The following is a 27,736-nucleotide window of genomic DNA, read 5'->3' on the forward strand; positions in this document are numbered from 1 at the left end:
TGCAACCGTGTCTGCCTGTCCCGCATCGGACTTGTCAGCCTCAAACGAGCCTGCAGCTGACGTGGACTTTTACCCCTCTCCATAAATCTTCGTCCGCGAAGCCAAGCCAAAGAAAAGAATTGTTTTGGATGTCTTTGATTTAATTTCACATTGACCTGTTTTTTCTTCAGAAGTGAATTTCTGATTTATAGTCTTTTATTGTTTCTCCAACTCATCAAATTTCACAACCAAAATCCTGTTGACAGTTGTTGCTAATTAGCCTAAGCAATATTCTTTCCTCCCAAAAGTCCAATAATTGTCCATCAGAATAAATAAAATATATTTTTTTAAATGCCCATCCAAGCATAGTTTTAACAGCATAAGGTCCATCTCCCACATTCCATATTACATCCAGTGGTTCCAAAACCTTTGGCACATCTGAACCAATCGGCATCTCTACCTCAGAATTAACCAGGTATATAAATCTTCCACAGATAGACAACTGATGGGCATCATTTTGATGAGGAATGTTTTCATGCACAGGCATAGTCTTGAGTGTATAAAATTGAAAGATCACAAAAATCCTTGTCTTGCAATCCAGCAACCTCTAAGCCCGAAACAATGCTGATTTCAATGACCTATTCTTGTCCCAAGCCTTTCAACATAATCTTCGTCTTTTTTCCTTGAAGATGAAGTTTGTTCTTTAGTCAAATTGGGGAAAAAAAGATATAGTACTGCCTGGGTCAAGAAATGCGTAAGTGCATATTATTGCATTCCCGTTCTTGTTCTTGACTTTTACAGGCACTATTGAAAGTTGGCAGTTATCCACACCGGCCCCAGTAAGACCACTTGTCTGGACCGAAGCTGTAACACTGTTTTCTGATGATTCCTTTGCTTCTGTTTGTTTCTTTTCCAATTCCTTGTTCCTTTGATGGATATATCAAATATTTTAGGATGCTTCTGACTGCATATATTACAGTTAAGTCACTTCTCGCAGTTTTTACTGACAGACAGCTAAAAGATACTTCATTTTCCATTTAAAAAAAAACAATCTTCTCATTATAACCATATGATCATATAACCCTTTACAGCACAGAAACAGGCCATATCAGCCCTTTGAGTCTGGGCTGGTTCACTTGAACAACTCCACTAGTTCCCCCTCCTGCTCTCCGCCCATAACCCTCCAACCCCCTCACATCCATGTACACATCCAACCTTCTCTTAAATGACAGAAGGGACCCTGCCGCAACTATCTCCTCTGGAAGATCATTCCATTCTGCCACCACTCTCTGAGTGAAGAAGCATCTTCTAACATTTCTCCTTCTTTTCCAACCATATACACATTTCCAAACCATGTCCACTAAACAACAACTCTTCTCAGCAAGCAAACTCTCCTTTTCCTCAGTCACTTTATCTTTTTCTTTCTAACTGACACAATAGTAACAAAGATACTCCTTTTCAATTTCAGACTTGACTATGAGTTGGACTCCATACATCTGTGTTCCCAACCAAAGTGTCTCTGGTATTTCCATATATTGGATCTGTTTCAATTTACTCTGCCCTTCAGGAATATCCACCATATCCTTTAAGGTAGCTCTGATTAAATTTTTTTTTGGAAATCACAAACCAAATGTCTCTATCTATCCACATTCGGTAGGGTTATTTATTTAAAATGATTTGCATATTACTAAACATGTCAAGCTTACAAATATTATCGATACCTTCCATTGCATTACAACATTCTCTAAAAAAGAATTATGCTTGTAGAGCCTTAGCATTATTCAGTTTTATTGATGACCAATAAATAGTCGCGTGAGGTCTAAATGGGACACTTGTTCGTGACATGTTTCAATTATTTCCAATAATAAGTCCAGATGCATTTAAATGCTTTATTTTAACTCATAAACTTGAAATAATCTTCTTAAACATTGAAATGCCCATAAATGACATCCTTGTAAAAGTTTAACAACATCTGTATTGATCTCCATGAAAACGTAGTAACATTCATGAAGATGGTCAACAAAAATTATGATGATTTCTCTCACCCTACTTCGACACTGCTGCCATGTTTTTTAATATTCTCTACAACTCCTGATTTGTACCTTACATTACCGCACATACTCCAACCGGCACTACAATACACCGCATATGTTCCAGCTGGAATTCTAATGCATTGCAAATGCTCCTGGAAACTTGCACGTGCACACAAGAATAAAGAGGGTCACCAACGGGACGACGACCAAACAATATATAAATAACAAATTTTGGCTCCTCATTTAACTAATCTGCCAAACCTGTCTCATGTTCTCTTTTTGCCAATTTGATTTTCTTTATTAACTGTAGTAGTGCAAAACTTGATCACAGTTGTCCATATGCCTATTTTCACCTTGCCTGATCCTCTGAATCCCTCATCAACCACGGTTTGTTAATCCAGCCAACCCAGTTTAATGTGTTCTTTAATATGTTATCATCTACTTTGTCATTTTTATTGATGTACAAGAACTACAATATACTTTAACTGTACACTGCTGTTAATTATCTAATTTAAACTTGTATATGTAAAAAAAAAACACTTTTTTTTCCAAAAATCACAAAATAGGTAGATATACTGTATAGACATATTAATATGACTATTAATTTCCTAAGGTGGCATGCAATGAAATTCTGAAGAAGAATGATCATATTGAAGGTTTGCTCTCTATATTAGGTAAGTAAAATGTGCAGAAAAAAAGTGATTTAAATAGGGAATCAAATATCCACTGACTTGATTCAAAGTGCTCATTAAATCTCAGAGCTGGGAAACAAAATTGGATATCCTTTCAAAAGGAAAAAGTCAAAATCATTAGATTGTTACATTTGCAATAATGTGTCATAATCTTTATTTCTGTTAGGTAAAATGTGTACATTTGTGTATATTATGCAATCATTAAGTTTAGTCTTAATTTTTCCTTTGCCTTATGCACATTGTACTGTATTTGGAAACGTCTCGAGCCCATCAAGTATGTACCGACTGCCACTTCTCTTTGCCTATTCTTATTCTTTCAGATACACTAATCAGTTCAATATTATTTAATGCCCAATCCCAATTGCTCTTGAAGAGATAATTGGTGAGAGTGCATCTTGAATTATTGCAGTTATTGATATTGTGGTACTTCATACATTGCTGTTAGAAAATTGCAGGATTTTCATTCAGTGACAACAAAAGAATGGTACAAAAATTAGAATTGCTGGAGGAACTTAGCTGTTTAACTCTCCATTTCCCTCCACAGATGGTGTTTATGTTTATCAAGACATAAGTGAAGATGGCCAGGGTGGGAGGGTGAGACAAATGCTAGTAAGTGATTTGTGGACTGAGAAAGGGTGAAGGATGATGGCAGAAAGTGTCATCTGGAGAAGGGGATGGAGTTACATAACAGAGGCAGATAAGTACCTGTAATGGGTACCAGACAAAATGAGAGAACAAAGGAGAAACAAAAGGAAGAGGGGAAAATGGGTCAGATGAAGTTGGGTAGGGAAGGTAAAGGTGAAGACACCAACTGGAGGGTGATAAACAGGAAGATAATGGCTGCAATCTGATGTGAGGAAAGTGATAATGTGAACCATTAGTAGAGAGGCTAAAGAGAGAAAGAGAGTATGTAGTAGGTGGCTGGAACCAGGGAGAATGAAAATGGGTGATGGGGAACTGGAAGGAGTATGGGAAAGTAAGCAAAAAAGGAAGGACGACAGGTGGATCATAGGGAGAAGCAGAGATAAGGACTTAGGAAGTAAGGGTTACCTGAAATTGGAAAATTTGACATTCAACATTGGATTGTAGGGAAGCTCAAATGGAGCAGCCTTTGTGGAGTGGCCCAGTGTAGGAGTGGAGAGTTAGAGGCTTTGACTCAAGAGGCTTCAGTGAGCAGAGGCGAAGGATGTGTTTGGGAACTGGAGATGGAACTGGATAAATTCCGCATCATTTGGGAGACAGGGTGTGAAAAATAGAAGTGGTAAGGAAACAGGCATTCCAAAGAGGAAAGAGGCAGGTAACTGGTTGATTGTTAGGAGAGGGAAGGGGAATAGGCAGTCAATGCAGAGCACCCCTGTGGCTATTCACCTCAGCAACAAGTATTGAATACTGCGGGGGTGGGGGGGGGGGGGTGGCTGGCTGTGATTGACCTATCTGGTCAAGGCAACAGCCAGACCAATAGCACAGCAGTTGACTCTGTCAGGCAATGGCAGTCATAGGGAACTTGATAGGGGAATAGTTAAGCAGTCGCAAAAGAGCTGCCAGGTTAGTAGGTGCCTCCCAGGTGCTCTTTCCCAGAATGTCTCTGAGCAATTGCAGAATATTCTTAAGGGGGATGATGAGCAGCCAGATGTTGTAGTACATATTGGTACCAATTACATAGGTAGGAGTGTGGTACAGATCCTGCAAAGTAAGTTTAGGGAGTTTGGAAAGAGGTTGAAAAGCACAACCTTTAAAGGTGGTAATCTCAGGATTACTCCTGGTGCCACAAGCTAGAAAAGGTCAGAACAGGAAGAGAAGCAGACAAATGAATGGCTGAGAAGTTGATCCAGGGGACAGAGTTTCAAGCTCTTGGATCATTGGAACTTTTACTGCAGAAGGGGTGACCTGTATAAGTTGGATGGGTTACACCTGAACTGGAGGGGAATCAATATCCTGGTAAGGAGGTTTGCTATTGTTCATGCTGTTTGGTTGGGTGAGGGGTGGGGGGGGGGGGGGCGGGTAAAACTAGATTCATAGGGAGGTGGGAACCAAAGTGAAGAAGCAGAGGAAGAGGCAGTTGACACAAATAGAGACAGGAGGTAGGGAGTTTGTGTGAATGGTCAGGCAGTTAGGGTAAAATTGCAGCCATGGGGATGAGTTGCAACAGGAGCATTGAATTTTTATCAAAAAAAGTAACAAATAAAGCACTAAAGGTTTTGTATATAAATGCACACTGCACAAGAAATAAAGTGGATCACTTTGTAGTTTAGCTACAGATTGGCAAGGATGATATTGTGGCAATGACGGAGTTGTGGCTGAAGGATGGATGTCATTAGAAGCTGATTATTCAAGGATACACAGTGTATCAAAGGATAGGTAGGTAAGCCGAGGGGATGGCATGGCTCTTTTGGTAAGGAATAACATTAAAATCATTAGAAAGAGATGAAATAGGATCTACTATCATTTGGGGTGAGATTAAGAACTGGCAAGGGTAAAAAAAAATACTGTTGGCAGGTACATATAGACCTCCAAACAGTAGCCAGGAGAAGGACAACAAATTATAAATAGAAAAGGTGTGTCAGAAGGGCAATGTTATGTTAGTTGTGGGAAATTTTAACATGCAAGTAGATTGGGAAAACCAGGCTGGGACTGGATCTTAAGAAAGAAAATTTTTACAATATCTGAGACAAGCTTGTGGCTGAGCCGACGAGGAAAATGGCAATTTTGGATTGGGAATTGTGTAATGAAACCGAGTTGATGACGGAGCTGAAGGCAAGATGAACCCTTAGGAGGTAGTGGATCATAATATGATACAATTCACCATGAAGTTCGAAAGGGAGAAACTAAAATCAGAGGTGTCTATACCAGTGGAATAAAGGGAACTATGGAGGTATGAGCAAGGAACTGGCAAAAGTTCATTGGAAAGGCACACTATCAGGAAGGAGAGCAGAGCAGCAATGGCTGGAGTTCCAAACAAGGAATATTTCAATAAAAAAAAGCACCTGTGGGTGATAAGAGAAGTCAAAGCCAATGTAAAAGCAAAAGAAAGGGTGTGTAACAGTGGTTCTCAATCTTTTTCTTTCCACTCACATACCACTTTAAGTAATCCTCATGCCATTGGTGCTCTGTGATTAGTAAAGGATCGCTTAAGGTGGTATGTGAGTGGGAGAATCACTGCTCTAGACCCAATTGTTACTGAAATATTTTGCTTGAGAAAAATTGTCATTGGCCCATTTCCTTTGGAGTTATGAAACTGTGCACATAACAAGTCAATGAGGTACAATTAAAATAGTTGTTTTCAAACTTTTTCTTTCCACTCACAGACCACCTTAAGCACTGTCTTCCTAATTACAGAGCAACTATGGCATCAGGAATACTTAAGGTGGAATGTAAGTGGAAAGAAAAAGGTTGAGAACCATTGAGTATACAAGAAAGCAAAAATTGCTGGGATGATAGAGGACTGGGAAACTTAAAAACTTACAAAAAGCAACAAGAAGGTCATTAGGAAGGAAAGGGTCAACTTTGAAAGGAGGCTAGCAAATAATATCAATAAGGATACTAAAAGTGGCGGACCAGCAAGGGGCTCTGCGGTTGAAGGACGTACAAAGGAGACGAGTACTTGGTGACTTGAGGGCAAAGGACTCACATCATGCTGCTGGAGACTGGCTCATGAGAACTAGGTATTGGAACTGAAATTCAAGAGAATGCTGAGCGTAAGGAGGGCTCCAGAAAGTCCCTGGGCACTGAATGCTTCCTCGTAGTGTCGGAGATTTGGATCTGGGCTCGGGTAGCTAGGGTTTGAACTGAACTGGAGTTTTGTATGGCTGCAGGAGCGCTGGAGGAAAATCCACAGACACCCGGTGACTCTGGGGGACGCTTTTTTTGCTTCTCTTTCTCTGACTGTAAGGGGTTCCAGGTAATGGTGAATTTTTGCCTTGTTGCAGACTAAAGGCAATTTCATGTAATATATTTATTTTTTATTACATGACAATAAATAGTATATGATCTCATACAAATAGAAATTATTATTACATTGGTAACACCACAATTTGAGTCTTGTGTACAATTCTGTTTTCCCAATTGTGATTGCACTGGAGAGTGCAGAGGAGATTCACCAGGACATAATCTAAATGGAGAACTTTAATTATAAGAGACTAGATCAGCTAGGTTTGTTTCCTTAGGAATCCAGGAAGCTGAAGGAAAACTTACAGAAGTGTACAAAATTATGAGGGTTTAGGGTCAAGCTTAAGAGGATGGTTGGAATCTGGAACGATCTGCCTGTATGGGTGGTGGAGTACGTAAACTCACATTTAAGATGCATCTCAAAGATAAATGACAAAAACAATCTCTAAAGGGCTAACAGGGAGTGTTTTGAAAAAATGATTTTGTTGCCTTTATTTAAAAACTTTGAGATTACTGCTTCTTGTACGATACTGTACAATATTTAATGTGCTTTAGTTATCTTCCAACTCTAAGTCCTCCTTATTCTCCATCAAGCAAATTGAAGTTGTTTAAATGCAGATCTCAAAAATATTGTGAAAACAAATGTTGGCTGTATTGTTATCTCCTTTTGTGTGTGTCATGATGAGTGGCGAGTGAGAAATCCTCACCAGTCAATTGTTCCGAATATTATTCACCAAATCAACTATCGAGTCAAATAAATTTAGTCATCTCAATGGAATAGGCAGTGAAAATCCCTCTTCCATCCATTTTGTACATGATTTGTTAAAACAGATCAGATAACACTGAGCATGCCAGTGTGATGTCACCAGATGTACTCCGTAGAATATATAATCAGCAATATGTTCTATCTTTTAAGTAACCAATATTTAATAAAAACAGATGAGCAGGATGTAATCTAAATATCACTTGATTCTGATTGTACATTTCCTATTTTGTCTATTCAAAGCATTATCAAAATGTAATCACTATTGGTTATTTCCTTGGTAGTTTCTTCATGAAATTGACACAGCATGATGTATTCTTAAAGTTCTTAAGTTCTCAAATGTTCTTAAAGGTTTTATAATATTAAAGAAGTTATTAATTATTCTACTTATCAATTGATTTTATAGATTGAGAAAAGTTTGTATTGAAAATAATATGAAGATTTAAAATGTATCTTATGGAGTTTAAAGCTTTTCCCCCTATACAAAATATTTTGTCTCTGATGGTAGCCATTCTGTGGTCACACCAGGCAAATGTTAATGATCCATTGGTGCAATCTTAGTATTCACAACTGCTACACCATGATTGTAGAAAGGAGCAAGCATTTCTCCCAAGTTTTATCCACCAGATGCCAGTCTCATCTGCAACCCAAATATCATTGCAAGTTCTGTTATTTATTGTGCAGACTCTGAGGATTAACATATTTTCAGCGTTTGACCAATTTCATGAATATTCAGGTGCGAGCCTTGGCTGAGCATATAATCGAGAATGGTAACTAAACACTTCTTGAAGGTATTTGTAGCATTGAAAATCAGTTTTCATCAGTGAGGTTTCTTGAACTTATTTCTGTAATTGGACGGCTGAAATAACCATATATAATCATATAACAATTACAGTACAGAAACAGGCCATCTTGGCCTCTCTCGTCCCACCTACCTGCTCCCTGTCCATAACCCTCCAATCCCCTCACATCCATGCACTTATCCAACCTTCTGTTAAATGACAAAATTGACCCTGCTGTAACTACCTCTTACAGAAAATCATTCCACTCAGCCACCACTCTCTGAGTGAAGAAGCTCCCTCTTACTCCTAAACTTTTCCCCCCCATACCCTTAAATTGGCCCCTTGTTCCAATCTCACCTACCCTCAAGGGGAAGAGCCTATTCACATCTACTCTATCTATCCCCCTCATAATTTAAAATACCTCTATCAAACCCCCCCCTCAACCTTCTACTCTCTAATGAATAAAGACCCAGTCTACTCAATCTTTCTTTGTATTCTAGATACTGCAATCCAGGAAACATTTTAGTAAATCTTCTTTGCACCCACTCTACCTTATTGCTATTCTTCCTACAATTTGAAGACCAGAACTGCACAAAGTATTCCAGATTTGGCCACACCAATGCCTTGAACAGTCTCAACATCACCTCCCAGCTCCTATATTCTATGCTTTGATTTATAAAGGCCAGCATACCAAAAGCCTTTTTTTTACCACCCTATCTACATGAGAATCCACTTTCAAAGAATGATGAAACATTATTTCAAGATCTCTCTGTTCCTCTGTATTCCTCAATGCCCTCCCCTTCACTAAGTATGTCCTGTTTTGATTATTCTTCCCAAAATGAAGCACTTCACACTTACCTGCATTAAACTCCATCTACCATCTTTCAGCCCACTCTTCTAAACAGTCCAAATCCTTCTGCAGTCCCTGAAAGCCATCTTCACTATCCACAACTCCCCCTACTTTTGTATTGCCTGCATATTTACTAACCCAATTTACCACTCCATCATCCAAATTATTAATGTAAATGACAAACAAGAAGGGACCCAACACTGATCCCTGAGGCACACCGCTCATCACCTGCCTCCATCCTGACATACAGTTATCCACCATGACTCTCTGGCATCTACCTTCTAGCCACCATTGAACCCATCTGACTATCAACATTAATCCCTAGCACCTGAACCTTCCTTACCAACCTTCCATGTGGAACCTTATCGAAGGCCTTACTGAAATCTAAATCTACCCTCATTAACCTTCCAAGTCACCTCCTCAGAAAATTCAACAAAATTTGTCAAGCATGACCTTCCCCGCACAAACTTATGTTGGATGTTCCTGATCAATCTCTGCCCCTCTAGATACTTGTATATGTTATCTATAAGAATACTTTCCATTACCTTACCAACCACTGATGTCAAACTTACTGGCCTTTAATTGCTGGGCCTACACCTGGAGCCCTTTTTAAACAGAGGAACCACATTGGTGACACGCCAATCCTGCGGCACCATGGGCCCCTCCAGTGACTGTTGAAAAATCACTGTCAGAGCTTCCGCTATTTCCTCCCTGACTTCCCTCAAGGTCCTGGGGAAAATTCCGTCGGGACCTGGAGACTTATCCACCTTTATATGCCTCAAAAGTTCCAGCACCCCCTCTTTTCTAATCCATACATTTTCAATAATCACCCTTTATGCTTCTCTTATCCCAGACAATTCCATATCCTTTTCCCTAGTGAATACCGAAGAGAAAAATTCATTCAATATCTCCTCCATCTCATTCGGCTCCACACACAGTTGTCTGCTTTGATTCTCTAAGGGACCAATTTTAACCTTACTGTCCTTTTGCTATTCACATATTTGTAAAAACCCTTCGGATTTACTTTCACCATGTTAACCATTTAAAGGCAGATTTTGTCTTTTTCCAAGAAACTTATTAAGAATTCAGATGTTAATGTTTATATTCTTCTTCTAAAGCTAAAGTTAGAGGACTTTTTTAATTGATCATAATATTCCATTTGTATTTCATGACAGTACTTTAGATAAACAAGGTCGTTTTATTAATACAGGTAAATTATATAACAAAATGGTCATACTGGCCAACATGTATGCCCCAAATACTGGTGAGCCTACATTTCTTGACAAATGTTTTTCAGCTCTACCCAATCTAAATCATTACTCATTGATTTTGGATAGTGGCTTTTTATCATTCTTCTACTAGATAAAATATTCTTTCTAAATCTGCAGCTGTAATTTTTTTTGTCAAATTTTGGTGTTTCTTTTTTTTTTGGAAATTTTTATTTATAAGTTTTACAAAATACATGAAAAACAAACTAAACAAAACTAAGAAAAAAAATAAATCCCTAATTCCCACCCTTCTCCCACCCCCAAACTATCCCACCCCTACAACCCACTCCCTATTTTGGAGCAAAAAATAATTATATCAGTTATTTCATAGTTGCTACTTATTGTGCCAACCCTTTACATCGCAAAAAAAATATTTACTTCACATCCAAACCCATAAATTTCAAATATAAAGTCCACATTTTAACAAAAAAAGATAATTGTTTTGCAAATTATAAGTTACCTTCTCTAAATAAAGACACGATTGTAATTCATTATGCCATTGTTGTATATTCAATTCAACATCATTCTTAAGTGTAAGAGCTATACATTTTCTGGCTACCGCCAGTCCTAATCGTATAAATGCAATTTGTGATTTATCCAATTGCAAACCTGTCGTTAATGTATTAGTATAACCCATTTAACACACTAACGGATCAAGTTGCAAATCCATCTTAAATAAATCTTCCAAAAACGTAATAATTTTTTCCCAAAAGGGTTTAACTTTTGTACATGCCCATACTGAATGTAAGAAAGTTCCTGTCTGTTCTCCACACCAAAAACATAAATCCAAAGAACTAAAACCATATTTTTTCAACTTTTCAGGAGTTAAATACAACTGATGTAAAAAATTATAATTAACCAAACTATATATCACATTAATTAATTATCAACACACGTACTCGACCATTCCTTCACAGATAATGTAATAGATAAATCCTTCTTCCATTTGTCTTTAATTTTATATGACTTTAGATGACCTTAGTCATCGTTTCCTGTAATGAAATAAATCCTTACCCTTATCAGCAATTAATATCTCAATTTAGTTTGTCCAGGTAACACCAAACCTTGTCCAAAATTTTCTAACAATAGATCTCGAACCTGATAATAAGCAAATAAAGAATTCGATGATATCCCAAATTTCTCTCTAAATCTAATAAAAGAAAGGATACCAGCTTCAAAACAATCTTCCACCAATTTCACATCTTTCATTTCCAAATCTTTCAGATAGGGGTTATTAATAGATAAAGGAATTATTTTATTCTGATATAATGGTGTCTTAGCAGAAATTTTACCTTTAGTCCTTATAATCTGGTCCCGTTTATACCAGATATCCATTAAATGTCTTAATACCGGCAGTTTATACTTTTGCAAAAAAGGATTCCATTTATATATAAAATGATGTACTCTATTCTCAGATATTGCCCATAATGGGGGTTGATCAATATAAAATATCCTATTGATAAATTTTAATTGTGCTGCTTCATAATAATTTTGAAAATGTGGTAAGATGGCATAGGAAGATGATGTGTAGAACACGACGCGCGCCCGATGAGGCCGGGGAGCGCAGAGGCGAGCGCCCCAATCGCGAATGCAAACACGTGTGTGTGGCTGGTGGCATCACTGCTGCTAGTGCAGGGTCGGAGGATATTCGCTTCCAAGTCTGGATGATCTGGGCATGCACGATTCTTCACGCATGCGCACCACACTCAACCAGGTCCTGGCTGCGGGAGCGTCTGCCTTCCACTGAGCCGACAAAGTCGACTTGGGTTGGGTGGAGGGGGGGGGTCCAGACCCGCAGCCAAGTGACACGGGCCGAGATGGTCACTGTTGAACAGGAAGAAGAGATTATGTCAACGTTTGAAAAAGATGAGGAAGAAGCAATACTGCAAGCAGCCAGAATAGAAGGTAGGCCTCAAAGGTATAAACCCATTCAATTAAAAAAAAATTAAACTTCAGCTGCTGAATGTGAAATTACAATACTTTTTACAGAAGATTTTATGAGGAGAATGGATAATATGGCTGTGCAAGTAACTCAAGGTTTTCTTTAGATAATAAGACCCAATTTGCTGAGTTGAGAGGAAAATGGCCAATATATATGAAGAAGTGTCTGCAATCAAAATAGATGTTAATAAAAGTTTGAGAGCGGTAGATGTGGTGCAAGATGAATTTAAAGAAATAAAATGTGCATTTTGTGATTGTAATGACAAGGTGGAGAGATGTACTGAGAGATGGACTATGTTGAACATTCTATTATGGGTTGGGACGTACAGAAACGAGAGTTTTTGAAGAAAATTGACTCTCTGGAAAATCAGAGTCGACGTAACAATATCAAGATAGTTGGGTTTACTGGAGGATATAGAAGTTTTTCCAGAAATGGATCCCAGGAATGTTGGGAGAAGAAGCGTTCCCAGAGGGGTTGGAATTAGATTGAGCACATAGAGCAATAAGGAGAAAACCCTTTTCAGACCAACTCCCTAGGGCAGTTCTTATTCATTGCTTGCCCTATCATGATCATGAGATGATTTTACGTCTTGCAGTACAAAAAGTTCGTCAAAATCAGGGCCCTCTGATGATCCAAGGAGACTTAAGGAATTTAATCCTGCGAAGGCGGTGTTGTGAAAGAAGGGGTATAGATTTGCTTTCAGATATCTGGCAATACTGAAAGTGTTTTATGGAAATTTCCAGGCTCAATGTTTTGAAAATAAGAGTGATGCTTTAACTTCTGCTAATTCTTTGCCAAATAATCCAACAAGTTCTAATTGCAGAAGCAGTCGAAATTGCAGGTATACCTAAAGAATGGGAATTGGAATGGAAGAAGGTTTCAGAAGTACAACGACTGATTGAGATTGAAGAAGATCAAGCTGTTTATGGCATGGAGTCTGTGGGCTGACTGTCTTAATTTTTTTTTTTGATAATCGGCTGGGGCGGAGGTGGAATGGTCGACGACTTTGAAACTTCCAAAGTCGTCTGCCACTAGTGGCTTAGACCACATCCGGTTCATAGAGTGGGGTACCACTAAGGTGTTTTTTTATATTTTTGAAAGGGGCTTGTAATTTAATTTTTTTAATATATATTTAGTAGTTTTAAGGATTTTTTTTAGGAGTTTTTCATTTGTGTAAGGGTTAGCTGTGTTGGGTGCTCCTCTAAAGGAAATAATGAATAATTTGAATTTTGTGACATTTAATGTTAAAGGGCTTAGTCACCCGATAAAAAGGAAATGAGTACTGGACTATATTAAGAAGATCAAGGTGGATATTGCATTTTTACAAGAGACTCATTTGACTGAAAAAGAACATTTGAAACTGAAACGGGATTGCGATAGCATCATCTTTTAATTCCAAGGCTAGAGGGGTAACAATTTGATCCACAAAAAAAGTGCCTTTTATTTTGGAATCATTTTCTGCCAATGCAGGTAGAGTGTTGAAGGTTAATTGTACAATTTTTTCAGAAGCTTGGACTCTGATGAATGTGTATGCACCAAATGAAGATGACGTAACATTTGTTACAGATACATTTTTGAATCTGAATCAATCGAATTGAGAATATTTTAATAGGAGGGGATTTGAATTTTTGTTTGGATCCATGATGGATAAATCTCCAAAAACTGTGAAAAAAACTAAAATGGCTAAAAGAATAACTAAGTTGATGAAAGAATTAAATTTAGTGGAAATATGGAGATGATTACATCTGATGGAAAACGATTTTTCGTTCCATTCTGCCTGTCATGATTCCTTTTCTAGAATTTACTTATTTTTGGTATTGGTGCAATAGCAAGTAGAATTATGCTGAATATAAGAGTAGGATTTTGTCTGATCACTTGTTACTATTAGTTTCATGCATTGGTCCTGAAGTGGTAGAAACTACTTACCATTGGAGATGTAATGAAATGTTATTAAAGAATTGTGAATTTATTGTATATGTTAGAGATCAGATTTGTTTTTTTTTGCAAACAAATGAAGGCTCAGAACAGAGTAAATTTATTTTATGGGATGCTTTGAAGGCGTACTTAAGGGGTCAGATTATTAGTTATACAGTGAGAGTAAAGAAACAGTATCTGGCAGAAAGTCAGAATTTAGACAAAGAAATAACGGTATTAGAGAAGAAATTTCAGAAGAGTTTGACTGAAGATAACAAGGTACAATTATCTAAATTGAAACTATGTTATAATACCTTGCAAACCTATAAGTATGAGAAGTTGATTCAAAGATCGAAACAGCGTTATTATGAGTTAGGAGAGAGGGCCCAAAAGGTTTTAGCTTGGCAGTTGAAGACTGAAGAGGAGTCTAGGACGATTAATGCAGTCAGGAGAAACTCAACGATAACATACAAACCCAGGGAAATTAACAATGAATTTCATACATTTTACCAGGACTTATACACATCTGGGGGGCTCAGGATGTTGAACAGATTTAATCTTTTTTGGCTAATTTAAATTTACTTTTGTTAAATGAAAAAGCTATCAAGGAATTAGACAGCCCATTTACTGATTTAGAGCTTAAGGAGGCATTTCAATCCATGCCTTGTGGGAAATCTCCAGGAGACGATGGATTTACAATGGAGTTTTATGAAAAAATGTACAACATTTTATTTCCTGTATATATAGAAGTACTTAAGCAGGTGACAGAGATGGATTTTTTACAGTAATTTTCAAGGGCAGTAATAAGTTATTCCAAAGAAGGATAGAGATCCATTAACAGTGGCTTCATATAGACCGATATCTTTATTGAATGTTGATTATAAGATTGTAGCAAAGGTATTAGCGAACAGATTGGCTAATTTTCTACCACAATTAGTACATGTAGATCAAGCAGGGTTTATTAAGAACAGATATTCAACTAACATACATATTACTAAATTGATTACAATAATTAATGCTTCAAGACGGCAACTCAACCAACCAATGATTGTAGCGCTAGTCAGGGATAAAGCTTTCGACCGTGTTGAGTGGGATTTTTAATTTAAGGTGTTAGAAATATTTACATTTGGACCATTCTTTATTGGTTGGGAGAAGGCATTATATACCAATGGACAGGTTTCACCTGCATTTAATTTGTCTAGATCAACCAGACAGGGCTGTCCATTATCACCAGCCTTATTTGCATTAGTTATAGAACCATTGGCTCAAGCGATAAGACAGGATATTAATATTAAGGGAATTAAAATAGGTGAGCAAGGGTATAAAATTAATTAGTTTGCAGATGATGTGTTGATATATTTATCTCATCCCAAAAATTCTTTAGAGCCATTACAAAATTTGCTGAATCAATATGGAGCAATTTCAGGTTATAAGAGTTTGCTTTCTTTGTTTTTTTCTCAAGAAGGGGATATACTCTCGACTTCAACCCAAGAGAAAATTTTAGTTTTTACCTCATTGATAGTCAGACAAGCAATTTTAATGAAATGGAAGGATGACTCTCCACCTATTCATGATGCTATGCCCTGTTTAAGCGCAGAGAAAATTAGATACAATATTAAAGATATAAAGTTTCTATTTGATGTGAGGCCAATTCATAGATTACTGTCATAATTGGAAGGTTTAAGAAGTTTTGATGCTCCAGAGACTCTGTCTGGTGTCTGGAGGTTACTTTTCAATCCATATCTTTACAATTTTACAAGTTAACCTTGTTTATAGGGAGGGGTTAGATTAGTCAGAGGTTTTATTCTATTTTTTTTAGATTAATTAGTGTGACAGAATATAGTATGCTTTTGGGAGATAAATTGGAGCAGGTTTTAGTGTAGGTCACATACAAACACTTTAAAACAAATCTTATTTAAAATACTGGAGCTCTGCTCATGCTAGACATATCGGGGCCAATGGTATTTGCAAAAGCCTTTGAGAGTGCCCAAGAGACTTCACTAATGGATTGTTTACAAAAAGGCAACAGATGAAAGAGCTTGTTGGAGCTGCATTCTGTCTGGAGTGGAACTTGCTGTCCTAGTAGGGTCATGTAGTTTTGCAAGCTGAGAGAGTAAAACAGGCTTTCTGTGTGTGTGTGAGAGAGAGGGAGAGACACACACACAGATCAGTTCTACAGTGTTAGTCAGCAGCAGCAACTGGGACTGGAAAAGGACTAGCTGACAAGCTTGTGGAAAAACTCCATTTGGAAGACGGGCTGTGAGTGCTTAGTTCAGCCTGGTCAACATCCTTGCGGTTCATGCAAGAGGAGAGGACTGGCTGTCTAATATTTCACTTGGAATAAGAGAAACAAAAAGGAATTCTGTGGTGACCTGAAAGAAAGAGGTTATCATCTGGAGAACCCTGAAGGGACAGATTTCATCAGCAAGACACTAGAGTGGCTGATGAAAGTAAATCAGTTGTGGGTGTCCTGGAACAACAAATCTCTCTGAAAACTAACAAGAAATTCCTGAGTGGTAACCATTTACCTTTCAATCACCAAAGCCTGGTGAACATTTTAAATGTTAAATTCTGTGCGCAATATAAGAATTGCCTGCAACCAGTGAACTTGGAGGTATGAGAAGTGAGATTAGACTCTGAATCAAAGAACTTTTCTGAACTTACACACACATTACATACATGTGCACTTAGAATTAGAAGGGGGTTAAGTTAGGTTAGTTAAGTCAATAGTGATAAAGTGTGATTCTGTTTTCATGTTTGAAGATAATTAAAAGCAACTTTTGTTTAAGTAACCATTTGTCTTGGTGAATATTGCTGCTAGGTTTTAGGGTCCTCTGGACTTGTAACATTAGTTAAACAATTGGCTTAGATATAGTTTATCATGGATCATATTCTTAATTAAGATATGATTGACACTTGGTTTATATAAAGGAAGTTTAATTTAGACTTATCTATTTTCTATCCAGAATTATACTGGGATATATTATGAGCAAGGGATAAACTGTACCATATTTATAGAATTTGATATCTTATAGAAACAATTCAAATAAACAATCCTGGATAGGTTTTTGATTTGCGTGATATGACCTGTTATTATTAGTTAACTTTCTATGTAGGAATTGTATATTAAAATCAATAAAAAATATTTTATAAAGGAAATTACCATCTGAAGCTCCTTGATAATGGTTTGTAATAACCTAATTTTAAACTTTAAAGTTGCCCCCACCCACCCTAACCTTACCTCACGCCCAACCTATACCTGCCCTTTCTTTTTATACGTGGCTTTGGGAAACCAGCAACTTTTCTTCCTTTGAAATTTCTATTGTTTGTAAACAACCTCACTCTGACTTGGTTTTTGCCAATACCAAAATTGTGGTCAGCTTTCTCTTTCAAAGAGAATGCGAACCATTTCCTATCTACAAACTAAAATTTCTCATCCCTGGCATTCTGGAAAAGATGTGGAGCTTGGAGAGGATGCAGAGGTTTACTGAAATTGAGGTCAAACTTATTTAATATTTTAGAAGTTAATCACTGTTCCCTTATTCCTGCATGTTGTGCTTCTTGTTTATAATGCCAATATTATTTGCTCTATTTATCAACTTTCTCAACCTGCCTTGCGACTTTCAAATGTAATACATGCTTACACCCAGATCTGAGCCCTTTAGTTACGATTGACACCCATTCTTCCTCCCAAAATGTTGCACTTTTTAGACTCTGTCATCCCACACTCCCCACCTCCCTAATCTAAGGAGCTCATCTATTTTCAAAGTTCAAATTTATCGTTGGAGTACATACAAGCATGACATCTCCTGCAACCCTGAGATTCTTTTTCCTTCAGGCCAGGCAGAATTTCTAATGACCTGTAATTGTAAACTGTATTCATGAAGAAAGAAATGTAAAAAAAATGCCAACAAGTGAAAGAAATGTAAACAAACTTTGCAAATACAGAAAATATTCAGTAATAAATAATGAGCAAAGTGTCTTTAAAAGAATCTCTGAATGATTATTATTGTTCAGTAGACTGAAGGTTGAGAAATGCAAATATTCCTGAACTGGAGGTCTTGTGGCACCTGTACTTTCCTAATGGTGGCAGCAGTGAGAACACAGCATGTCCAAGGTTGTGGAGATCCTTGATGATTACTGCTGCTCACCGACAGCAGCATTCCATGGTCTACTCTTCTAAATTCTGTACATTTATCTCTCTTGTCTGCAGTAACAGCTCATTTACCTGGTTTTTGTTTTAAATACACTCAGGTATGTTTTACAATTCCACGGGAACAAAAAAGTGTTTTGATATATATGCAGAATTTCAACATTGTGCTGATCCGACAGGCTGTGGCTTGGGCTCTGCAAGTCAACCTTGGGATTTCCAGGTATGGATGCATGAATTCCACCATGTAGCTTTTGTTATCATGTATGAAGGAGTTCCTCGCAATTTGTTGTAGCACATGAAATACGAGTGACACGGTAGGTAAGTTGTAACAACAATTAAACATCTGCAGACTTTTGTGTTTTACTTCCATCTTTAGAATGATTGCCTACGAAGTAGACCTTTTTGGGCAACACAGTTAGTAGTTATTACAGCAACGCAGGTTTGAATTCACCACTGCCTGTAGGGAGTTTGTATTTTCTCTCCATGACCTGTGCGGGTAAGTAGGTTAATTGGTCATAATGGGTGTATTTGAGCGATGAACTGACTGAGTCATTTACATTTGGGCATAAATAGTGTAGATCATGCACCTTCCAGGGAAATGCTGTGGGATTGCCTTTTTGCCTAAATGGATATTCCTCTCCAGCTAGTGGCGTAACATCTTTAATAAGATCACCAAACAGATTTCCTGATAGAGGAATACAACGGCTGAGATGTGAAATAATCTGTTTAAATAATAATCTCCGCATCTTCAAAGTCGTGTTACGGAGTCCAGAGGACCCCAAAAACCAGCAGCAAAGGATATGCACCACAACACAGGGTTACTTAAATCAAAATTTAACTTTAACTTATTACTTAACCTACCTAACTACTTAATCCCCCCCCACTTCTAATACTAAGCGCAGTGCACTGGTTGCAGGCAATTCTTGTACTGTGCACAGAAGTTAGCATTAATGAAGTTCACCAGTATTTGGTGCTTAACAGGCAAATGGTTACCACTCAGGAGGGTTCTTGATGGTTTTCAGAGAGAGATTCCTTTTCCAGGACATCCACAACTGATTCCTTCTCAATCAGTCTTGCTGACGAAACTTTCCCCTTCAGGGTTTTCCAGATGATCCTCTTTCTTTCAGGCCACCAGTCTTCTCCTTTGACCAGGCAGCCTTCCAAAGTTTGCCAGCTTGTCCTTCAAGAAATTATTTCTGTGTCCTCTCTCTCTCTGTTTCACACTCTCCCTCTCTGAGAGCATTTCTGCAAAAGTCCTGCAAATACTGTCTTTTGAAATGTGTGTGTGCAAGCTGCTCTAACAATTCCTCCCAGACCACCTCTAAATTACTCTGTCTCAGTAGTTTGACAGAGATTGCACATTAGTAATAGGGGAGAACAAGAACCATCAGTATAATTAGAGGAAACTTACAAGTATAAGTAATGATATGAAAGTGTTAAAACCTACATCTGATGGGCTACATTTCCAACTGTTTGAACAGATGATGGATAGAGTTCATAAATTTGAAACCTATTACCTCTCAGTAGAAAGGTTTTGCTTTCAACTCGTGCTATGGACTTGGTCAGAAAAATCTAGGTCACAACTAGACTGCAGGACTGAGCTACACTGACACGATGCCATCTTTTAAATGAGTCAAATAAAATAGACTCACAAGATCCCCTGGCCCATTTTCAGAGATGACCATGGAAATTGACCAATATTAACCCTTCTGAACATTATCAAAAATGGATTTCAAACCAGCACAGTTGAATCGTGTGTTTGGACAAGATCAAGGTTTTTGTATCGGTGAGAAGAAAAGTTCCTGTACCAGGAGGTTTGTGTACCACACCTATACTAATTATTCATTGTTTAATTGTCTTTATTTTAATGCTTTAACTATTTACTAAATTTTGCATGAAATAATCAATAATAAACTGGATATTTTAAAGTCATCTAGACAGGTTTTTTTTTTAAATTGTACATTGCTTAAAAATGCATTAAGTAGATTCATGTTATTAATTCTTGAGGCAGGGATGTGATAAGCAACCTTTTGTCCAGGAGGTATCCTTAGCAAATTAGGCTTTAAAATAGTTATAGAGTTATGGTTTTATCTCAATACAGGTATACAATCCTTTATCCTGAACCCCTGGGGGGACAGTGTGTTCTGAATTTCGGATTTTTATGGATTTTGGAAAGCCCACCCGAATTGTGCTGCTGTATCCACGCCCATACCCTTCCAGTCACCCGGCTGTTTCCCCTAACCGCAGTCCCTCGGCAGTCTCCCCGCAACCGCCGGTCCCCACTTGTCGGATTTTGGAGCTTTCCAGATTTTAGATGTTCAGATAAAGGATCATGTACCTGTATATTATTTTGACCTGTGTAATCTGATTTCTTGATTTAAAGCATATTAAATACAGACTTACAACAACTTGCAGAATACTACCTATTTTAATCTTCAATTTTATTACTTTGCAGTTATTCACCATCCAATTTTGTTTTTAGGTCTGTACTGAGATAAACCTACTGTATGAAACGAACAATGAGACCGATATGTTCCCAGTGCTTCCCTTTACCGAAACGATGAGGAACAATTATTGTCACAGTAAATGGGGTGTAAACCCTGATACCAAATGGCTAAAAATCCAATTTTGGGGAGATGGTAATAAATTTTCTTTCATCAGCATTATTAGTTTGAGTGGTAGGAACTTAATATCTAACAAATTTATTATAATTGCAGATTTGAAAGCAGCAAGTAATATAATATTTTCCAATGGCGACCTGGATCCATGGGCAAACGGAGGTGTAAGTATCTGACTTCACTGACCACAGTGCAAAACAAATGTAATGGGATGCTAACTGTTTTTTCCTTTCAAAACAGATACTTCGAAATGTGACTCCATCTGTGGTTGCTTTTATTATAGAGGGAGGAGCACATCATCTTGACCTGAGGTAAATGACAAATTTAGTGCTGATGAGATGAAGGCAGTTCTAACCAATTCTGAGGAACAATAATTGGAAATACACTGAACTACAGTGTTGAATGACAACATTTGAGAAGCTAATTATTTACACAGGAGAGGATGGTTTCTCACCTGAGTTTTATAAAAGAGTGGCTGAAACACTTACTTTACCAGAATCTTTTAGTATGGCAATAATAACAGAAATACCAAAAAAGATAAGAGTTCCTTTAAGACCAGCGTTGCATAGACCAATTTCATTGTTAAATGCAGGCTATAAAATAGTAGCAAAATTATTAGCAAATAGGTTGGCAAAATATTTACTGAAATGGATAAATATGGACCAGACTGGTTTTGTTAAAAAGAGAAAATTAGCAGATAGAGTGACTAGATTGAGTATATTTGGCACAAGAGAGGAGACAAGTATAGCAGTAGCCTTCGATGCTGAAAAAGAGTTTGATAAGTTAGAATGGGATTTTCTTATTTAAAGTACTTGATAAATTTGGATTGGGACGAATATTTGCAAATTAGTTTAAAGCTTTATATAATGGACCAAAAACAAAAGTTATAAGAAATGGACAAATCTCCACATCTTTTTAATTAACTACTGTATATTTCAGCATATAAATAAAGCCGTGAAACCCAAAAAAATTCTCGGTGGGGGGGGGGTGTCGACTTATACACCGAACATACTTTTGAAACTTTAAAGTCAACTCAAAATCAAAAATCACTCATCTGGCATACAAGTCGACCACTGAAATACTGGTTCGGTGATAAGTCAACCCCTGAAAAAACAAAAACCCGACTGCGATAGATTTTCATTGATGCGTTTATTGAAATTAGAACTCTTCAAGATCACTATCATCATCTGCAAAAAACCTTTTAAATATCACTGTCTGAAGCAAATATGGCAGCAAGCACATCGATGCTCTCACTGTTTAGACAGTCATCATATAGATCCAAATCTATATCTGATGAGGTGGTTTCGTCATCAGTATCCCATAAGGCATCATCTGTGCCATCAATTGAAGAGTTCCCGCATTTCATGAATGATTTTATCACATTCTCTTACTTTTCATTTTGTCCCACGCATTGAGCATGAAGCCACACAGCACATCGAGTGACATAGCACGCATTGCCCTGCTTTTTATAAACCACTTTTCCACTTGACATCCAGTGTTCATTCTTCACACATGGACTTTGAATGGCTTGTTCCAGCAGACATCGAGAGGTTGCAATACAGATGTCAAACCACCAGGGATAGCTGCCATGTAAGTGTTGTGCTAATCTACTTTTAGTTTCCTCTGTTAAGTGACTACGAAACTCCATTCTTTACATAAGCTACTTGGCCACATGCTCCGTTACGTTATCTATCCATAGTTTAACTCCATTTTCTTCCATCCAGCCTTTCTCATGAAAACATACAAAAATACCTGGAGGGAATTTTATTTTCAGTTTAATTTTGCATTTGACTTCGTCCCGTCAGCCATGCACAAAAACACAATGTTAAACCTGGTCCTTTCATGACCTGTATTTCTGGTTTGCACAGTTTTAACACCTTTCCATTTCACTGTTCTATTGTCTATCTTGTCAGAATTCATAGGCGTTTCATCCATGTTGCCAATATTTGCCAATGCAAACTGGTTGACTTAATAAACTGGTGAAAATTTACAACTTTATGATCAAGATCTTTTGGGTTTTTTTGTTGTAATACCAGATTTTTCCTATTCATGAAATGGTTGCACCAGCCTACTGTAGCTTCAAATTTTTTTTACTGAAGTCTTGGTGTGACTTTGTCCACTGCAGTGCAAATGTTCTAATTTTATTTTGGATGATTATGCAGCAATCTTGCCTCTGTTCACATATCGATTCTCATCATGCTTTTCTAACTGGCCAACAAGTGATTCCACTTCTCATGGAACTCTGCCTTTGGTATTTTTCTTAAAGTCTTCTCTTTCTTCCTCCAATCTCTTACTTTTCATGTACATCAAATTTTCTTGGCCATTTCGATCACTTTCATTTTGAAACTCACTTCAAATTTGTATTGTGTAGCTTTAATGGGCCCTCCATGGTTGCGATCACCTCCAGCCAATGCCCAGCAGATCAATGCGCGCATGCAGCAAGAATGTTGCAACTAACAGAGCACGCATTCTGTAGATTGACTTATACACCAGTCAACGGCCAATCTCAGGCATCGTGATCTTTGGGGGTTGAACTACATGCTGGTTGACTTGCCAGCCCAGGTAGCCAAAAAAGAGTTCGACATATGGATATACCATAAAACCCTTAAAATCAGGCTGAAAAAAGGGTGGACTTATCCACCAAAATATACATTAGATCTAGCAGACAAGGATGTATTGAGTCCACGCTGCTGAAGATCCAGCTGCGCTGGGTGGGTCACGTCTCCAGAATGGAGGACCATCGCCTTCCCAAGATCGTGTTATATGGCGAGCTCTCCACTGGCCACCGTGACAGAGGTGCACCAAAGAAAAGGTACAAGGACTGCCTAAAGAAATCTCTTGGTGCCTGCCACATTGACCACCGCCAGTGGGCTCATATCGCCTCAAACCGTGCATCTTGGCGCCTCACAGTTTGGCGGGCAGCAACCTCCTTTGAAGAAGACCGCAGAGCCCACCTCACTGACAAAAGGCAAAGGAGGAAAAACCCAACACCCAACCCCAACCAACCAATTTTCCCCTGCAGCCACTGCAACCGTGTCTGCCTGTCCCGCATCGGACTTGTCAGCCACAAACGAGCCTGCAGCTGACGTGGACTTTTACCCCCTCCATAAATCTTCGTCCGCGAAGCCAAGCCAAAGAATTTATTTTAGCAATAAAACCATTAGCAGAATTGGTTTGGTCTGACCCTGAAATTAAACGTTTTAGAAAGGAATTTAAGATTAATTTGTTTGCAGATGATATAATAATTTATTTGACAGAACCGGAAATTCATTGTAAATTGTATTTAAGGTTAAAAGAATATGGAATAGATTCTGGATACAATGTAAATTGGAATAAAAGTGAGATTATACCCCTTACAAGAAGTGAATTTACTCAGTGTAAAAGAGATTATCAATTAACTGGAATAAAATATTCAAATATATGAGAAGAAGATAATAATATATTCATTCTTTCTTTGGCTTGGCTTCGCGGACGAAGATTTATGGAAGGGGTAAATGTCCACGTCAGCTGCAGGCTCGTTTGTGGCTGACAAGTCCGATGCGGGACAGGCAGACACGGTTGCAGCAGTTGCAGGGGAAAATTGGTTGGTTGGGGTTGGGTGTTGGGTTTTTCCTCCTTTGCCTTTTGTCAGTGAGGTGGGCACTGCGGTCTTCTTCAAAGGAGGTTGCTGCCCGCCAAACTGTGAGGCGCCAAGATGCACGGTTTGAGGCGATATCAGCCCACTGGTGGTGGTCAATGTGGCAGGCACCAAGAGATTTCTTTAGGCAGTCCTTGTACCTTTTCTTTGGTGCACCTCTGTCACGGTGGCCAGTGGAGAGCTCGCCATATAACACGATCTTGGGAAGGCGATGGTCCTCCATTCTGGAGACGTGACCCACCCAGCGCAGCTGTATCTTCAGCAGCGTGGACTCGATGCTGTCGACCTCTGCCATCTCGAATACTTCGACGTTAGGGATGAAAGCGCTCCAATGAATGTTGAGGATGGAGCGGAGACAATGCTGGTGGAAGCGTTCTAGGAGCCGTAGGTGATGCCAGTAGAGGACCCATGATTCGGAGCCGAACAGGAGTGTGGGTATGACAACGGCTCTGTATACGCTCATCTTTGTGAGGTTTTTCAGTTGGTTGTTTTTCCAGACTCTTTTGTGTAGTCTTCCAAAGGCGCTATTTGCCTTGGCGAGTCTGTTGTCTATCTCATTGTTGATCCTTGCATCTGATGAAATGGTGCAGCCGAGATAGGTAAACTGGTTGACCGTTTTGAGTTTTGTGTGCCCGATGGAGATGTGGGGGGGGCTGATGGAGGACCTCCGTTTTCTTCAGGCTGACTTCCAGGCCAAACTTTTTGGCAGTTTTCGCAAAACAGGACGTCAAGCGCTGAAGAGCTGGCTCTGAATGGGCAACTAAAGCAGCATCGTCTGCAAAGAGTAGTTCACGGACAAGATTCTTTTGTGTCTTGGTGTGAGATTGCAGGCGCCTCAGATTGAAGAGATTGCCATCCGTGCGGTACCGGATGTAAACAGCATCTTCATTGTTGAGGTCTTTCATGGCTTGGTTCAGCATCATGCTGAAGAAGATTGAAAAGAGGGTTGGTGCGAGAACACAGCCTTGCTTCACGCCATTGTTAATGGTGAAGGGTTCAGAGAGCTCATTTCTGTATCTGACCCGACCTTGTTGGTTTTCGTGCAGTTGGATAATCATGTTGAGGAACTTTGGGGGGCATCAGATGCGTTCTAGTATTTGCCAGAGCCCTTTCCTCCTCACGGTGTCGAAGGCTTTGGTGAGGTCAACAAAGGTGATGTAGAGTCCTTTGTTTTGTTCTCTGCACTTTTCTTGGAGCTGTCTGAGGGCAAAGACCATGTCAGTAGTTCCTCTGTTTGCGCGAAAGCCGCACTGTGATTCTGGGAGAATATTCTCGGCGACACTAGGTATTATTCTGTTTAGGAGAATCCTAGCGAAGATTTTGCCTGCAATGGAGAGCAGCGTGATTCCCCTGTAGTTTGAGCAGTCTGATTTCTCGCCTTTGTTTTTGTACAGGGTGATGATGGTGGCATCACGAAGGTCCTGAGGCAGTTTTCCTTGGTCCCAACAAAGCTTGAAAAACTCATGCAGTTTGGCATGCAGAGTTTTGCCGCCAGCCTTCCAGACCTCTGGGGGGATTCCATCCATACCTGCTGCTTTGCCACTTTTCAGTTGTTCGATTGCCTTATATGTCTCATCCTGGGTGAGGACCTCATCCAGCTCTAGCCTTAGGGGCTGTTGAGGGAGCGGGAGCAGGGCGGAATCTTGGACTGAGCGGTTGGCACTGAAAAGAGATCCTGTCGCTGAGGAGGACTTTGTCGTCTGAGCTGCGCAGTGGGCTTTGGACTTGGGGTGAGGGGCCGTACACAGCCTTTAGAGCCTCGTAGAAACCCCTGAAGTCGCCAATGTCCGCGCTGAGCTGGGTTCGTTTGGCGAGGCTAGTCAACCACTCATTTTGGATCTCCCGGAGTTTGCGCTGAAGATGGCTGCATGCGCGACGGAAGGCTTGTTTCTTCTCTGGACAGGACGGCTTTGTAAGGTGAGCCTGGTGGGCAGCTCGCTTCTTTGCCAGCAGCTCCTGGATTTCCTGGCTGTTTTCGTTGAACTAGTCCTTGTTTTTCCTGGAGGAGAAGCCCAGTACCTCTACAGTGGATTGCAGTATGGTCGTCTTTAACTGATCCCAGAGGGTTTCAGGGGACGGGTCCGTGAGGCGGATTGCATCGTCGAGCTTTGCTTTGAGGTTTGCCTGTAAGTTTCCTCTCGCTTCGTCTGACTGCAGGTTTCCAACATTGATCCTCTTTCTGGGGGCTTTACTGTTCCTGGGCTTTGGCTTGCAGCGAACCAGCCGGTGGTCAGTGTGGCATTCCGCGCTGGGCATGACCCTGGTGTGGAGCACATGTCGTTTGTCACTTTCTCGCACCAGGATGTAGTCCAGGAGGTGCCAGTGTTTGGATCGGGGATGCATCCAGGTAGTCTTAAGGCTGTCCCTCTGCTGTAAAAGGGTGTTTGTAATGACAAGCCGCTGTTCTGCACAGAGCTCCAACAGGAGGCGCCCATTGTCGTTGCACTTGCCAACGCCATGCTTGCCCAGGAATCCTGGCCAGGTTTCTGAGTCTTTGCCGACGCGAGCGTTGAAGTCACCAAGGATGACAACCTTGTCGGCTGTAGGGGTGCGTTGGATGAGGTTGCGCAGGTCAGTGTAGAACTTGTCCTTCTCTGCTGGTTCCACCTGGAGGGTTGGAGCATAGACACTGATGAAGGTGATGCAACGCTCGTTTTGAAGGGGGAGTCGCATGGACATGATTCGGTCAGAGTGGCCTGTCGGAAGGTTTTCGAGTTTGGAGGCAATGAAGTTCTTGACCATGAAGCCTACACCAGATAGGCGTCGTTCATCCGAAGGCTTGCCAGACCAGTAGAGTGTGTAGCCCGCGCTGCGTTCTTGGAGGCTGCCTACATCTGCCAGGCGGACTTCACTGAGAGTGGCTATGTCGATGTCAAGTCTGAGGAGTTCATGTGCAATGAGGGCAGACCGACGTTCAGGTCTGTGGCTGTCAGCCTTGTCTAGCATGGTTCTGATGTTCCAGCATGCTATTTTGAGTTTGTGAGCATCTTTTGAGGGGGAGGACGTGGAGGGGGAGGATGTGGAGGGGGAGTACGTGGAGGGGGAGGACGTGGAGGGGGAGGACGTGGAGGGGGAGGACGTGGAGGGGAGGACGTGGAGGGGAGGACGTGGAGGGGGAAGACGTGGAGGGGGAGGACGTGGAGGGGGAGGACGTGGAGGAGGAGGACGTGGACCTGTCCTCGGGCCTGCGCAAAGGAGCTTTTAGGTGGAGTGCAGTGCG

The 27,736-nt window shown here is 39.7% G+C and overlaps 1 protein-coding gene across 6 annotated transcripts in view; it reads left to right on the forward strand.

Annotated features, from left to right (window-relative positions):
- dpp7 (dipeptidyl-peptidase 7) overlaps positions 1-27,736 on the forward strand; it is a 126,606-nt gene that overhangs the window by 88,677 nt on the left and 10,193 nt on the right. For 2 of the 6 annotated variants that reach the window (XR_011356799.1, XM_069935709.1), the window contains exons 7-11: positions 2,626-2,686; positions 18,363-18,481; positions 20,744-20,900; positions 20,979-21,043; positions 21,120-21,190. Coding sequence is in view for 5 of the 6 variants with exons in the window: in XM_069935709.1 (XP_069791810.1) it covers positions 2,626-2,686; positions 18,363-18,481; positions 20,744-20,900; positions 20,979-21,043; positions 21,120-21,190 (473 nt within the window). In the remaining variant the exon portion in view is untranslated. Of the gene's footprint in view, positions 1-2,625; positions 2,687-6,516; positions 7,651-18,362; positions 18,482-20,743; positions 20,901-20,978; positions 21,044-21,119; positions 21,191-22,375; positions 22,470-27,736 lie in introns of those variants that run through there. The other 4 variants (XM_069935724.1, XM_069935733.1, XM_069935739.1 and 1 more) reach the window with 4 other exon arrangements.

This window comes from Narcine bancroftii, chromosome 1 (assembly GCF_036971445.1).
Source record: "Narcine bancroftii isolate sNarBan1 chromosome 1, sNarBan1.hap1, whole genome shotgun sequence".
Lineage (NCBI taxonomy): Eukaryota > Metazoa > Chordata > Chondrichthyes > Torpediniformes > Narcinidae > Narcine > Narcine bancroftii.